General features: G+C 32.4%; 2 protein-coding genes and 1 long non-coding RNA gene across 4 annotated transcripts; 1 reads left to right on the top strand and 2 right to left on the bottom strand.

The window, feature by feature from the left end:
• Positions 1-2,118: 2,118 nt before the first annotated feature.
• LOC145740118 (uncharacterized) lies at positions 2,119-7,549 on the bottom strand. 2 transcript variants are annotated; one of them, XM_081995483.1, is made up of 7 exons: positions 7,407-7,549; positions 7,251-7,356; positions 6,116-6,258; positions 4,377-5,941; positions 2,506-2,651; positions 2,339-2,448; positions 2,119-2,287 (listed from the first exon to the last, which is right to left on the bottom strand). In XM_081995483.1, exons 1-4 carry the CDS (start codon positions 7,465-7,467, stop codon positions 5,568-5,570), a joined length of 684 nt encoding a protein of 227 aa, XP_081851609.1. In that variant the 5' UTR covers positions 7,468-7,549; the 3' UTR covers positions 2,119-2,287; positions 2,339-2,448; positions 2,506-2,651; positions 4,377-5,567. The 2 variants fall into 2 exon arrangements, with proteins under 2 accessions (XP_081851609.1, XP_081851610.1); XM_081995484.1 differs by having other exon boundaries at positions 2,506-2,607.
• Positions 7,550-7,634: 85 nt separating this feature from the next.
• On the top strand, positions 7,635-9,176 carry LOC145740125 (uncharacterized). The gene is made up of 3 exons (XR_014181342.1): positions 7,635-7,704; positions 8,467-8,788; positions 8,846-9,176. It is a non-coding gene; the product is annotated as an uncharacterized LOC145740125 (long non-coding RNA).
• Positions 9,177-9,722: 546 nt separating this feature from the next.
• LOC145740119 (uncharacterized) lies at positions 9,723-13,995 on the bottom strand. The gene is made up of 4 exons (XM_081995485.1): positions 13,836-13,995; positions 10,887-10,992; positions 10,121-10,278; positions 9,723-10,065 (listed from the first exon to the last, which is right to left on the bottom strand). The coding sequence occupies exons 1-4, from the start codon at positions 13,882-13,884 to the stop codon at positions 9,803-9,805; spliced, it is 576 nt and encodes a 191-aa protein (XP_081851611.1). The 5' UTR covers positions 13,885-13,995; the 3' UTR covers positions 9,723-9,802.
• Between the last annotated feature and the right edge of the window lie 1,062 nt (positions 13,996-15,057).

Genomic DNA, 15,057 nt, shown 5'->3' with positions numbered 1-15,057 from the left:
GATAGTTGATGCACCTGCTGAATGGTGCAGGTGGTTACATGTGAAGTTCACTCATTACCGAATCAGGAACGTTTCGGCTGTTTTTACGTTCTTTTTGTTCCTGATGATGGAAAGTTGTAAGTTGGGAAGGTTTGTTTAGTTACTGATACCTGTTTAGTAAATACCACTGAATATTAATATTGTATTAAAAACCTTTTTTACTAAATTACATAAATAATCAAATCAACCGTTTTTCTTGATGTATGTATGACGTAGAAAATTTTCAGCAGTTTTATTGCCCATGGCTGTCTAAGGGTTGTGTAATTTTATCTTATATAGTAAACTTAGTTTTAAAGAATAATATTGTCCCACATAAAAAATGTATGAAAAAAATTGAACATCAAATGTAAATATTCTTGTTCTTAGTTTACCGAATCTAGTAAGAAAAGAAAACTTGAGAATATTTTTGCTACAACCTAATAGTCAAAGAGAAGATTATTTCAAGAAGCTAGTGAATCTTCACAATCAAAACTGAAACTTCCTCAGGAGTATTGGGCAGAAGAATTGGAAAGAACTATAAAATACTGATTTAGGTAGGAATGTTAGCAAATCGAGATACTGCAACTACTTCTTCATCAATAAAAATGAAGAATCAATTACTCAAGCAAACGCGAAGACCAAAACTTTAGGAGATTTGTCAGTTGAAAGTAGTTCATCTAGGCTTTTCTTAGTGTTGAGTCAAGTAGTTACTTCTTACCATCTTTTTAATGTTCTTCTAAGAAAAGCACGAATTTATTAAATGGTTTTATTAGTGTCTTCCTACAGAAACATACATTAATGACGTCATCAATTTCAAAAGCTTCTAGAACAGAATTAGCAACAAAAATTGCTTTTTAGTATGTAATCAAGTTTATCTGACAGTTACGTTGCTGGTAACAATAAGGGCTATTGTCAGATTTATAAAGCAGCCATTTAACAATTTCGTGGAAAAGATACAAATTTGGTTGAACTAATAAAAAGTCAGTTATAGTCACTTTTTTTATCCTATTTGGATATTATTGAACCTGGCAGAAACAAGATTTGATTTTTGATACTTGCGTTTTGGGGATGTTACATTATACTAATATGCTGTCAAAAAATTGTATTATTGTACACAATTATACAGGTTGGTCTGTTTAACTTAGACAGCAAAATATCTGAAAGACTGTGGAGTAAAAAATGTTTCACTGGCTACTTATACAAGAGGGCCTATTTTAGTAAAATATTTTTAAGTGTATCCATTTTAAAATGGGATTGAGGATTTGAGATGGGAGCTTTTTATTTTAAGCGTTCTACCGATATTTTGCTTCAAAAAAAGCCACCCTGTACAACACTCACGAAACTCCTAAATAAACCGAAATTGGATTAATGGAGCAGTTAAATTTCGGTTGAATTATGATTTATTGATCAAATCGTCTAATGGATACTAAAACGTCCATTAAAACTAATATTATCTAGACTCTAGAGAGTAATATTGCTTGGAAATTCAGAACAATGTTTCTTTTGCATTTTCAACGTTTTTAGTTTTGTATTTATTATTCTATAAGAAATGCATTAATATGGTACTATCAAATTTCCTTCCCACATATTTAGTTATCAAATACGGTTTCAAATTCACGTGGGTAATGTGATAACGTTTTTTCATTCAGACGAAACGTTGCATATTTTAATAAACAGTATAAACATTCGTTGGGCTTGAATAAATATAAATAACACACTATAACACTATAGTCAAACCCACTTGGAGTAAGAAAATAACCGTTTTAAGCACATTGAACCATTATTAAGTTTCCTATTCAATAACTTAAAAAACTCTACATAATTTAGTAACGTCAGGGACAAAACCGCTTGTAAAAACCACTTGTAGTTAGAAAATAATAATTTTAAGCACATTTTTGGAATCCTCATTAAATTTCCTATCCATTAACCTAAAAAAACACTACAAAATGTGATAGAATCAAGAAGAAAAGTGGTGTTAAAGTTTGAACTCTCAGAAAGACAGTAAATGAGTTTCTTCATCATTAGTCCAGAACAAAATAGTATTGAATAATTTAACGACACCTTGGTGAGTGAACTTTCTACGTAATATAACTGAAACACTTGTATACCTACTTACTTCTATATCATTTAATACATTACATTTTTTTTTATAGTAATTTTAGTAAAACATATCCATACAACACACACAGAAAAATAACTAATTAAATTTACGGGGTGTTGCTTCTAGGAATCTGGTTCAGGAAATTTGTCGTAAAATATGTACCATAACCTGAAACAAGCATGTTACACTAATTGTCGTTATTCGGAAAAAATAACTTACAAACAGTAAAATTGAAGTAGAAAGTGAAATGAAATTTTGTTGGGCTGCGTTCGCTTCGTAACTCTCGCCACGCCTATTTTCGGTGATGTAGTAAAAGTTGAATGCTTCACCTGAAATTTATTAAAACGGTTAATCGAATACGGTTTAAAAAGGAAACGCCAAATTACCGAATGGTAGAGTGATGACGAAAACACTTAAAGCTGCTACTAAAAATTGGAAAATGGACCCTTCGCTCTGCATTTTTGGTTATTGCACTGGGTGCTTGTTAACTGAAATATAGCTTAGTTAGTTAGTGCTCCGTTTGCAGCTAATTCTACGAAAAAACTGATTATTTAGACACAAAAATAACTTTTGAGACCATCTGCCAAATATCGCTTTGGTACTGGTTTTTCAGCCAAGTTGTATACCGTATGATGATAAATAATAAAAATTAGTGACTCGAGTTTCTTTGTTTAAAAAACCGTATCTTATAACTCTAGGAAACAATATAAAATTCTTACTTTTTTGATAATCCAATAAATCAACCAAATCAATATATGTCAATATCAAACAAACACAACCACATAATTTCTCAAAATTTGTAAACGGGTCGCATTCTAACCGAATCTTGCTTACAACACCCCAGAAATAGGTCGGTACGACCTTAAGTTCGTCACGATATCGTAAACAACGGCATGGCTGAGATGTGAATGAACACTTGGATTAGAAAATATGAAAATTTGAATCTTAGAACATTGACATGGAGGAGGTACGACTTGACGAAGCCGTGTATCGTTTCCACCATTGGTGTAGTAGATTTCGTTTTGAAATCAAGTTAATTTTTAGCCAAAGTTTGTTGGAAAGTTAATGGATTTGTTAAGATACTAACTACTAAAAACAGTAATGCCATGCCATGATTAATTGTTTTCTCAAATAAAGAGTTTATACAGGATGCAACAAATTCCTGTGCAAGATTGAGATCTCAAAAACGGTAAGATATATAAGTTGAGTGGTGTTTTCTGCTTGCTTATTCCAGGGTAATAAATATCAGATTTTTTTATACAAATTTTCCAATACTGTGAAGGTATTCAATTTACTAGCCTAAGGCCTAAGCATTGTTAAGTGAAGTTTCATGCCCAAATATTCGAATTATGGGTCAAATTGTGTTTCGTCAGATGAGTATGTTTTCTGCTATTTTCTGTTTGGTGATTCCACTTTAACAAATAACCGGGCTGTTTCTAAAAATTTAAAAGTGCAGTTAAATGAAATGAATTGTGTCTGAAATTCCGTTTCCAAAGTTTATACGGTTTTGAAACCTTATAACAATTTATATTATATTATATCATAACTGGTCGTTAAATAATATACCTATAAGTTAGTAAAGATCAACGTGAAGAATTAATTGATTAGAAAATAATAATGCGGCGTTGCCAAGCAGCCTATTTCACTAAAAACTATAGGAAACGTCACTGGAAAGCCCACATTGTGATTTTTAGTCGCAAAAATGTTATTTTTTAGGTTTGTTTAGACAATTCTTGTTTTCTGTGATACTTTTTACAACACTTTTAAAGGTTTTTTTATGAGTTTTAAAACTTTGTGAAAACCTTTTTGGTATTCACCAAGTTTACCAATTTTCTGCGATTTTTTTTTTTGAGAAAGACGTTGGTTGAATGGTATTTTTTAGTTTTTACAAGAAAACAAGACGTTTTAGAGTAAACATGCTCATTTTGCGAAAATAGGGTTGTTGCCAAATTTTCTGTTTTTCTAGGTGAGTTTGCTGAAGTAATACAATTTATAAAATAATTAACAACATTTATAAATGTTTTTTGAAGTGTTATGTTAGCATTGGTTCATGTGGTTGCTGTCAAACAAAATGATATTTAAATTTGTCATTGTCCTACTAAAGAGTGGAAAAATACAATAATTGCAAAATGTTACTATTTTTTTATGGTGAATCATCAACATGCCATTTTACAGTTTTTTCGTGTATTTCTGGTTGATTTTAACAGTAATTTCGTCGATTCGGTATATTATACCTCTTATACTAAAAATAACTTACAGATATTGTTTTATGTAGTAAAATTCACGACAAATTTAGACAAAAACTCACTGCTTTTAAAAAAGCCACCACTTGTGGAAAGTGTTCTTGAGCTGTTGGAATTACCGAACGTACTAGGACGGTAGGAACTTCCCAACAATAAATTTTCATAATTATATACCGCGTGTTTATGAGCGTTTTATTCAAATGCCTTTTACCAGCTGTTTGTTTACTATATCAGGTATAAGTAGGCTTTCAGGATAGCATTGTGCACTTGTTTTCAAGCTTTGTTAATAATAAGTGGCTGAGCAATAATGATATAATGACCAGGACCAGTATAATACAAGTATGGAAATTTCACATTTATTTATAGGAAGTCAGTGGTAAGATAGAACCATTACAAAATTAATGGAGTAGAGAAGGATGGAGAAAAACGTAAAGGATACCTACGTGACGCAATTTGACAGTTGGTCACAAAGTATCAGTCTTTCTGACTAAATGATCATGTGACCAACTATTCATTGACATCACATTTGTTTTGACTGACACATGTTATCAGTTCCTTGATTTGGATAATTTTGCAATACACATTTTTTAGGGTTGTGAGATAATTGAGGGTAAAACTGGGCTTGACCTAACGGTCCACTCTGTATATTAATACGTTATTCTGTTTGTCAAGACTTACTTAATGACCTAATACATCCCATATATAGAGTGTACTATCTTAATTATCAAATAATATAAAGTTTTTAATCATTACTAATTTTTCCATTATTTTCAAGTTTGAATCCCTGTAGAAACCAAACAGTATCACCAACATATCAATGTTCTTACATATATCATGAATAAATTTAGTTTCTAAATTTGTTTGTTATTTGTCTCAGTTTTATATTTATTTTAAATTAGTATAAGGATGCCTTGATTAATTGTAATTTTGAGTTAGAAGTTGTTTTCCTCTTTATCCACTTTATATACATTATGTTCATACACGACCTCAATTGTTATTAACCTTATATGGTGACTGAACTTTACAATGTATTTAACCGTGTGAGTGATTCATACTCTATTAAATTAAATCAACTTAACAAGACATTTATCAAAAAGCGTCCGGCTCGTATAATTTAGGATACTTGACTTTCGGACGTTTGATAGTGTAGTTGCTTTTATTTTCTTATGGTCACAAATTTAATTACAATAAATACAGATATAGTTTTAAATAACGGTAAACACTACGGCTATACCGGCAACTAATATTGCGCAAATAGGACCAATCATATAACCGCTACCAGGTGCTGTTGTGGGTTTCTCTGTGGTTGTACTGGTTGTTGTGGGTGCGGGTTGTGGCGTGGTTGTACTGGTTGTTGTGGGTTGTTCTGTGGTGGGTGCGGGTTGTGGCTCTTCTAAACCATCTCCAATGGCCAAAGTGTGCGAATTGCATTGATGACTATTGTTACAGGCTCGGCAAGAGAAATCGCCGCCATACCAATTCATAGGGCTGATAATCTCTTTGATTAGTTCGCAAAGGGTATTTGTGGGATTTGCTGTCGTTCTGGTCAAACATGTTCGTAAAGTGTGGGATTCTCTGGCTGAAATACATTAAAACCATTTAGTAAAAAGAACATCAACCACTGGTGAATGAATGTGGTTGAGCGGTGGAGTTATTGTTACTTCCTGATACATACTACTTATACTCATTAAATAAAACTATAGGTCACACAAAACCCTACTAATATACAGAGTGTTTACAAAATATCACTTACGTTCGTGTATTGTGGCTGTGACGCAATGTCCAGTTGTGGTTGCGTGTACATCACCTCCACTATCATCCAATCTCATGCCATTGATGGCCTTTTGAAGGTGGTACAGTATGGGATCATTGATCAGCAGATCGGTAAAGTTGACCCTGTAAATCAAGTTCTATAAATTAGATGATGATGAATGGATGTACTTCATTCATCAATAATATTGGACCTTTATTTCTTAAAAACGAAACATTTTCCTGTAAGAAAAACGTCAGTGAAAATTATACTTATTTGGTACACCATCTGTGGCGTAGAAAGAGGACATATGTTCCCAATCTCTTTTCGGTTTCTATGGTTGACCCCATTGATTGGGATGCTCGTACATCTGTCAACTTTCAATGTCTGGTTATAGTTTATAATGGATTTAGATAAGAAATTACCCAACACCCAATTTAAACGAGAAGTTATAAATTGCAATAAGAAAAACAATATATTACAGATGTAAAGTATGACAGCGTTCCTTGAAGATTTAGTGATCTCGGATCGGGAGATATTAAAAGGATCTTGGTGATTAGGTGATAAGCATTGTTATCAAAATGTTTTGTTTCAACTGACACTCAAGTTTGAATCATCAAACTTGGCTTATATTGCTCTGTAATCCTAATGGAATATATATTGTTATTAATGGATTGATTTAAAAGCAATTTGGCACTTATTAATCTAATAAAATGTGTTTTGATTAGACTAGTTAAAAGGTTTAGCACACAAAAGGGTTTAAGTACAATAAAGTAGTTTGTAAGGAAAATGTATCTAAAAGTTTGTTGCTATTTTAAAATAATGGGTAACAAATTATTTATTATTTTTTGAGAGTGTAGCACACATAGGATTTTGCTGCTAAAATAGTGTTATCTTTTGCAAAACAAACTTTTTAGTTTATAGTTAATGGTTGCGATAACAATTTGCAAGTGTAATGACATTGGGTGTAGTTATGACTATAAATCTGTACACATCAAATTGACAACATTCATGATGACAAGAGTCATTCATCAGACAACTGTTGTAATAGACACTAATAGACACTATTGCCAGATGTTAAAAATATACGTGTGTCACACAAATAAATAAATTATATACAGTTATTTTGTATACTTACTGCACATTACATGTAGCTGTTCTAGTGTCATTAATAAAGTCTTCATGGGTACCATTGTTGCAATGACTGTTTCCGTAGCAACGATGACATACTAATTGCGATAAAACTACACAAAACAAATTAAAAAACTTTGTCACAACAAGTAACTAAACTTACCTAGCGATGGTAAAAATACCCCCAAGAGCACCGTAACTATAACGGATATTTGGTACGACATACTGTTTTAGAATACTGGGAACAAAAATGTCGAGTCGCATTTTATGCCTTTATAAACTATTTGTTTTGTATATTGTAAATTTGTTGGAGATACGTTTTGACCGGGTGTCAACACTGTCAATAACGTATAAGTAATAATTTACAGCATGTCAGTTAAACATACTAATCAGAAGGTTCATCTAGTCTAGTCGACAATATTGATATCTTAATAATTTACTCAATTCGCAGTCCAGCAACAGTAAGTAGCAAAAGTTACCTCTAAAGTTTTTAGTGATTTGCTTCAAGCACATTTTACAGTAATTTTAATGATGATAAAATAAAAAAAATATTGACGCCACTGTCTTCGAAATTTAAAAAATATTTCTATTGTATCACAAAAAGTTACTTTTCTTTTCTATGTAACTGGACAAAAAACTGAATTCTTTACATGCTTAAGGAATCCATTTTTTTTATACTTACCATTTTATCCTTGCAAACTTTAACTGCTCTTTAATAAAATTTAAAAAAAAACTGAATTTTTACTAATGTTCTGTTATTATAATAGGTACGTCACTGTCTTCTAACTAAAAAAAACAATCTATTAAACAGTGAAACCTAATTTGTGTAGGAAAAAACTGACATTTTTAAAATCGTTGTTTTCCGTTTTGCCATGCAAATGAAGACGAGTTAAAAGTGACTAAAAACCTGTAAATTATTTGAGCAAATTGAATATCGTATTAGTTAATACTGTTTTCCAATTCGAACCATCGTGTTCGATACACAGGCTCTCAAATTATAGCAATTATTGTTTGTTTATTTAAATTTTCTTGAATTTAAAACATTTACATTTCCAGATTTATGTGTTTCCGTTAATCACTCGATGTTATTCCTGGATTTGACTAAATTTTTGTTTCCTTCAAACTGTCACTTTTTTTCTGTTTCTCTCTGTTGCTATGACAGCTAGAAGATGTCAAAATATAACCTGTACATACATACATACATTTTTTTTTTTAAATTACAGATAACCGAAATATTGGCTGGGAAATAGAGCAAGACAAGTGAACAAGCTTTTTTTAAAGACGTCACAATTTGACTTGGTTCCTGTGACAGTTAAGAGGTTCGTTCCAACGTCAAAATGTAGCCCAATACTTCTACTTTTTTAAACAAGACAGAGTTTTTATGAAAAAAACATGAATAACTGAGAAGACCGGCTTAGAATCCCGTTCTGCACCCCAAACATAAGTTCAAATTTTTAGTATACTCCCTTCCACAGATTTTGAAGGATAGTGTGTTTCTTATAAACTCAAACTGTCCCAAAACGGTTTTTTTTTTTCGAGTAGTAGGTAAGTGTCAGACCTAAAATCCCCAGTTATTTCCTTAGTAATTTTTTTTTTTCCCAGGGGAAATTACTTGGAAAAAAATATCTCCAAAATTACCCAAAAAAATACTCTATTTTTTGGGGAAAACCCCGCGCAGACAAGTAACGTGACAGCCATCTGACACACACAACAACTATTCTAATTCTAATATTGTATCAACATAAACATAAAACAGGCCACAATTTATTAGATATTTATTCGCATTGTATGTAAAAGCGTTTTATTGATTTAACATCTCCAAGACAAATGTTAAAATAACCAGTCGCGCTTTATAATAATAATTATAGCAACCTGGCAACGTCTAAAATAATAAGCAAACTCGGCGATATATCAAAATAAAAAACAAGATGTCGACGCTATTATTTATATTTCAAAATGATCTTTTTTTGCTGTTTGTACGAATCCGATTAAGTAAATTGTTTATGGACAGTTTTTATTGAAGGTTTTCCAATCAACAACATTGGAGCAAAAAAGAAAGGTAAAGCTGAAAGAAATAACTACGAGAACCGGGCGACACGTGATCGTGGAAATACATTATAAAATGCTGTGGAAGGTTTTAGAACATTCTTGACGGGTTGAGAAGGGCTCGGAAGAATTCTAAAACGTTTTGAAAGGTTTCAGAATATTTTGAATGGTTTGAGAAAGCTTTGTATTCAGCCTATTAAATAGCCAATATTCCGAACTGCAAGAAGCCGATAGTATGCACTGGACGAGTTTACGTTCATCCGCCTGAACTGTCAGGCTCGTACCAATCGCTAAGCAGTTCGAACGCGAGGACACACGTAACTCGTCCAGTCGTGAACAGCAACAAGAGACAAGTAGATAACAGGTAGAATTTAATGACGTAATAATATACAGGGTGTCCAACAAAGTCAACACTGGCAGTAAAACTGTAACAAACTTTTTGAATAATTTTATTGTCAACAGTAAACATTGAAAATTAATTTGCTAGAGTATAAATACAAAACAAAAATAGTTTTAAATTAGGTTGTGTATAGAAACAATGGCAGCAAGTACGAACAAACAGGAGGCTACCATCGTGGATGAACCTTCCAAACCATCGCCGATTTGCAAAGTGTGATCGTTGCAACGATGAGTATCGTTGCAAGCCCTGCAGACAAATTCGCCTCCATACCAATTCATTGGGTCTACGATTTGTTGGATCAATTCGCACACCGTTTGTGTATTGTTTGATGCCACCGTCCTGGTTAGGCATGTTCTCAAAGTGTGCGAACCGTGAGCTGTCAAAAAAAAATGTCATTACGTCATTTGTTTTGCTGAAAATGTAGCTCTTACGTTCATGAACTGTAGCAGTAACGCATTGTCCGGTTGTGATGGTGGTTGCCGGATCCATGCGGCTGTCATCAAAGTCTTTTAAAGTCATTGCATTAATTGCGGTCTGAAGATGGGCCAACATCGGGTCTTTAATGTCAAAATCGGTTGTGGAGCTTATACTGTAAGCAATGAATAAAAAATAATATAAAAATACCAGGAAGAAGCAAAACAGGGGACAAAATTGGTTGTTGTATATCGCGGTCATAAATTTCCGGTTAAATTAACGCTAGGTGGTACTACTTCTGAGAGAAATTGGAAAATAGTGATTTTTGACATTTTTTTATCACTTTTTCGGGCGTAGCCGCTTTGACACCGTACGGTCAATTTCCACTATTGATCCAAAAGAATTTGCATTGATCCAAAATTTTGTACCAAAAAATCAAAAGGATAAGACCCTTTTAAAAAAATATCAAATTTTTATTTTTTTACAGGCAAACGTTGCATGTTCCAAAAAAATGTTGCGCCTTTTCGAGATACATTTATATGTAGTACAAATTTCAAATCATCAGGTGGAGTAAAAAAAAAGTAAATGAGTTGTTTATTGAAATTAACTATTTCTAGACTGATTAACGATAGAATAATGTACGATCGTAAATTTTCAGAAATGTTTATCTTCAGGGAGGTTGTAAATTAGTGCTGGGAACGTTTTAAAAGCGATTAAGTGCCGTCGAAGATTATTTATCTCATTTTTCACTTATCTTAAACAACTGACCGAATTTTTACTTACTTGACATTGCATGAAGCGGTTCTGTTGTCATTTATAAAGTCTTCGTGGCTTCCATCGTTGCAATAACCAGTACCGTAGCATCTGTGACAGATTAGTTGGGACAGAACTGAAATTTTAAATTTGTTTAGTGATCCAAATTACTTCAGATCCAATAAAAACAGAAAATAAATTTATTTTTTAACATAATTTTTAAGCAAATGAATGTTTTTTTTACAACCATTAAAAAGTGTAAAAAGACTTATCTGCTTCTTTCTAATGCTCCAATAGCAATAAAATGTTTGAAACAAATTTAGACTTCAACTAAATCAACTTTTTAAATTATTTTTGGGTAAAATCTTATTAAACGATCTACGACTGCATGGATGTACTTTCAAGTAATGATGGGCGTAAATTTACCATGTCCTGTTATTTACCGGTAAGGAAAAGTAAAATTCAGTGTGACAGGAAAATTTACCAATTTTACCAGTAAATCCCAAATTGACCAGACAGTACCGGTACCGACGGACTGTGAAATTTCCAGGGATGAATTTAGCAGTTCTTTACGAACATTTTTGCTCTCTTTAAAATTTTTCGTAACTTTCATCGTTTCTAATTTATTTACCAAAAACTGGTTTGATGCAGTAAATTTTCAAATCAGTTGAAATTGTGGTTTGAAACTATTTTTGGGAGTTCAGAGAGGTTCAACCACTTAAAAGAACCGTTTCGAACTCTTCTTTCCAGTGGCGTAAAATAAAAAATGTTTAAAATTACGTTATTATCGAACCATCATAATTTTCTTGCACACCCTGTATAGTGGAAACAAAAACGGTCCTGCAAACTTACGGCATTGGGTTATGGAGTTGATTAGGAACATTTTTGGTCTCTTGCATTTTTTTTGTAACTTTCACCTTTTTTGAGTTTAGAATAAAATAATAAAGAATAAAATAAGTTTTAGAATTTAGAAAAAACTGGTTTGATGCAACAAATATTTAAATCAAAGTGAAATTGTCGTCTGAAATTTGAACACGGTTTAAAGGACAGTCAGGGGCAAATTCGCCTGTAAAACCCACTTCGAGTAAGAAAATTATTGTTTTAAGTACATTTTAGGAATCCTCATTAAATTTTCTAACTGATAACCTGAAAAAACACTACAAAATTTTGGTACAGTCAGGCAGAAAAGCGGTGTCAAAGTTTGAACTGCCAGAAACACAGTTTGAAAGATCAGCCCGGGACAAAATCGCCTGTAAAACCCATTTGGAATAAGAAAATAATTGTTTTAAGTACATTTTTGAAATCCTTATTAAATTTCCTATTCAATAACCTAGAAAAACACTACAAAATTTGGTACAGTCAGGCAGAAAAGCGGTGTCAAAGTTTGAACTGCGAGACCTACAGTTTGAAAGATCAACCCGGGACAAAATCCCCTGTAAAACACACTTGGAGTAAGAAAATTATTGTTTTAAGTACATTTTTGGAATCCTCATTAAATTTCCTAACCGATAACCTGAAAAAAACACTACAAAATTTGGTACACAGGCAGAAAACTGTGTCAAAGTTTGAACTGCCAGAAACACAGTTTGAAAGATCAGCCCGGGACAAAATCGCCTGTTAAACACACTGGGAGTAAGAAAATGACTGTTTTAAGAACATTTTTGAAATCCTTATTAAATTTCCTATTCAATAAGCTGAAAAAGCACTACAAAATTTGGTACAGTCGGGCAGAAAAGCGGTGTCAAAGTTTGAACTGCCAGACCTACAGTTTGAAAGATCAACCCGGGACAAAATCGCCTGTAAAACACACTTGGAGTAAGAAAATTATTGTTTTAAGTACATTTTTGGAATCCTCATTAAATTTCCTAACCGATAACCTGAAAAAAACACTACAAAATTTGGTACACAGGCAGAAAACTGTGTCAAAGTTTGAACTGCCAGAAACAGTTTGAAAAATCAGCCCGGGACAAAATCGCCTGTTAAACACACTGGGAGTCAGAAAATTACTGTTTTAAGCACATTTTTGAAATCCTTATTAAATTTCCTATTCAATAACCTGAAAAAACACTACAAAATTTGGCGCAGTCAGGAAGAAAAGCGGTGTCAAAATTTGAGCTGCCCGAAACACAGTATTTGTAATATACCATTAATTTACCGGTCAAATTTTCCTGGTAAAGTAAAATATTTACTTTTTGGTTCAATTATTGCAACTAGTTTCGAGAAACTTAATATTTTATGGAAAAATACACTTTATCAGAAATTTAGCCTGCATTAACAGTACGATTAAATTGGGATAAAAATTTTCGAAAGTTCGAATAAACATCTTGAAATCAAACTTTACAGTAAAGCCAACGTTTCGCAAAATTTATTTTTGCTTCATCAGGGCTAGCTGTTATTTTTGATTTTGTGTTCTCTTTTTTTTTGTTGTACTAAGACACATTTGGAGACATACATCATGACACATGATCATTTTATTGAATCGCAGAACGAATCCCGCAAAATAATGTTGTGGTTGATTTAAGTTTTAAATTGTAAAGAGCATGAAACTTTGTGTAATGAAAAAATAGTACAAGTAACAACCTCGTGTATGTCTCCAAATGTGTCTTAGTACAACAAAAAAAAAGCGCACGAAATCAAAAATAACAGCTTGCCCTGATGAAGCAAAAATAAACTTTTCGAAACGTTGGCTTACTGTGAAGTTTGATTTCAAGGCGTTGATGATTCAACTCCCGAAACTTAACATCAACCGTTCAACAGAGTAAAACACAAAACCATTCCGACTAAAATCTGCCATTTGACAACAAACAGGTGACAATTTTTTTACTAAAGCCCTAGGTTAATCAAGTTTCTAGGGCATAAACTTTAATATACAAAAATGTTACAAAACAGTTTTAAATAATTATATTTCTTGTTGAGAACGAGGTTTTTTCACAAATAACTGTTAAAATGGCGTACAATCCATTTCTAATTTAAGCTTACCTAAACAAGGAAGTGTGACACAAACAAGCACAACTGCAAGAAACTTCATATTTCCGTATTTTGCTGCTTTAGGACGCAAATTTCAGACCTTATTCCTATAAAGCAGCATTAAACTTTTCTGTCCATCTAAACTCCGTTTTATATTAATCCAGAAAAGACGCCTAATCTTGAATTATTACATATAAATTCAGCTTAGATAAATTTATCATAATTCTTTCAGGTTTTTGTTACTTTATACTGGCAGCATCATCCGTAATATCTTATCTAAAGCGTTAGGTTGAAAATTGATACACAGTGTCCGGTAAGTATTTGATAGTTGAAAATCATTAAAACAAACATTAAATGTTTTGAATGGAGTTCCGCAGGGAACAGTTTTGGGTCCCTTGTTATTTTTATTATATATTAATGACATTGTCAGTACAGTAAGTGGATGTAAAATAGAAATGTTTGCGGATGATACCATGTTATATTTGACGGGCGGAGATCTGGGTGTTATGCAGCGTACTGTGAATGATGATCTGGCCAAAATATTCAAATGGCTTTGCAATAATAAATTGTGTGTAAATATTGAAAAATCAAAGTTTTGCATTTTTGGCAAAAGTCATAGTCTAAAGTAAATTTTGAGGATCTAAATATAGTTATTGACAACAGAAAAATTGATTTTGATCATACCAACCAGATTAAATAGTTAGGAATAACATTTGATTCTCAACTTAACTTTTACGCACATGCCGATTATGTTACTCGAAAATTCGCAAAAAAAGTAAGTTTTATTGCAAGAATAGGACATCAGTTATCACTCGCTACAAAGTTGTTACACGATAGGTGCTCCTCATCTCGAATTCTGTTCCTCCATACTGTATAACTTACCAGCTTTTAAAATTGACCAGATCCAGAAAATCCAAAACCGAGCAATGAGAACTATTCTGAAATGTAACCGTTATACTCCGATCAATGTTTTAAACTTTTTGTCTGTAAAGCAAAAAATTGATTTTAGTGTGTATGTGTTTGTATTTAAAATAAAAAATAATTTGTTGCCCTCATATGTTTGTGATAGGATTAAGGTTTTTAAAGATGTGCATAATTATGGCACAAGAAATTGTTCAAATTTTGTATTGATGGAAAGATGTCGTTCTAGTCAAATGTTGAATTCTGTGTTGTATAAGGGATTGTATAAATTCTACATGTTGCCACAAAAAATTAGGGACTGTGATCAACTGTG

This window comes from Ips typographus, linkage group LG1, assembly GCF_016097725.1.
Source record: "Ips typographus isolate SLU linkage group LG1, UJ_Ityp_2.0, whole genome shotgun sequence".
Lineage (NCBI taxonomy): Eukaryota > Metazoa > Arthropoda > Insecta > Coleoptera > Curculionidae > Ips > Ips typographus.
This window is presented reverse-complemented; position numbering and strand designations above follow the sequence as displayed.

Coding starts and splice junctions, on each gene's coding strand:
- LOC145740119 (XM_081995485.1), bottom strand. CDS start 13,884: ATGAAGTTTCTTGCAGTTGTGCTTGTTTGTGTCACACTTCCTTGTTTA. Junction 10,993..13,835: donor TGTCACACTTCCTTGTTTAG/GTAAGCTTAAAT, acceptor TTAAAATTTCAG/TTCTGTCCCAACTAATCTGT. Junction 10,066..10,120: donor TACTGCTACAGTTCATGAAC/GTAAGAGCTACA, acceptor TTTTTTTGACAG/CTCACGGTTCGCACACTTTG.
- LOC145740118 (XM_081995483.1), bottom strand. CDS start 7,467: ATGTCGTACCAAATATCCGTTATAGTTACGGTGCTCTTGGGGGTATTT. Junction 7,357..7,406: donor GGTATTTTTACCATCGCTAG/GTAAGTTTAGTT, acceptor TGTTTTGTGTAG/TTTTATCGCAATTAGTATGT. Junction 5,942..6,115: donor CACAGCCACAATACACGAAC/GTAAGTGATATT, acceptor AATGTATTTCAG/CCAGAGAATCCCACACTTTA.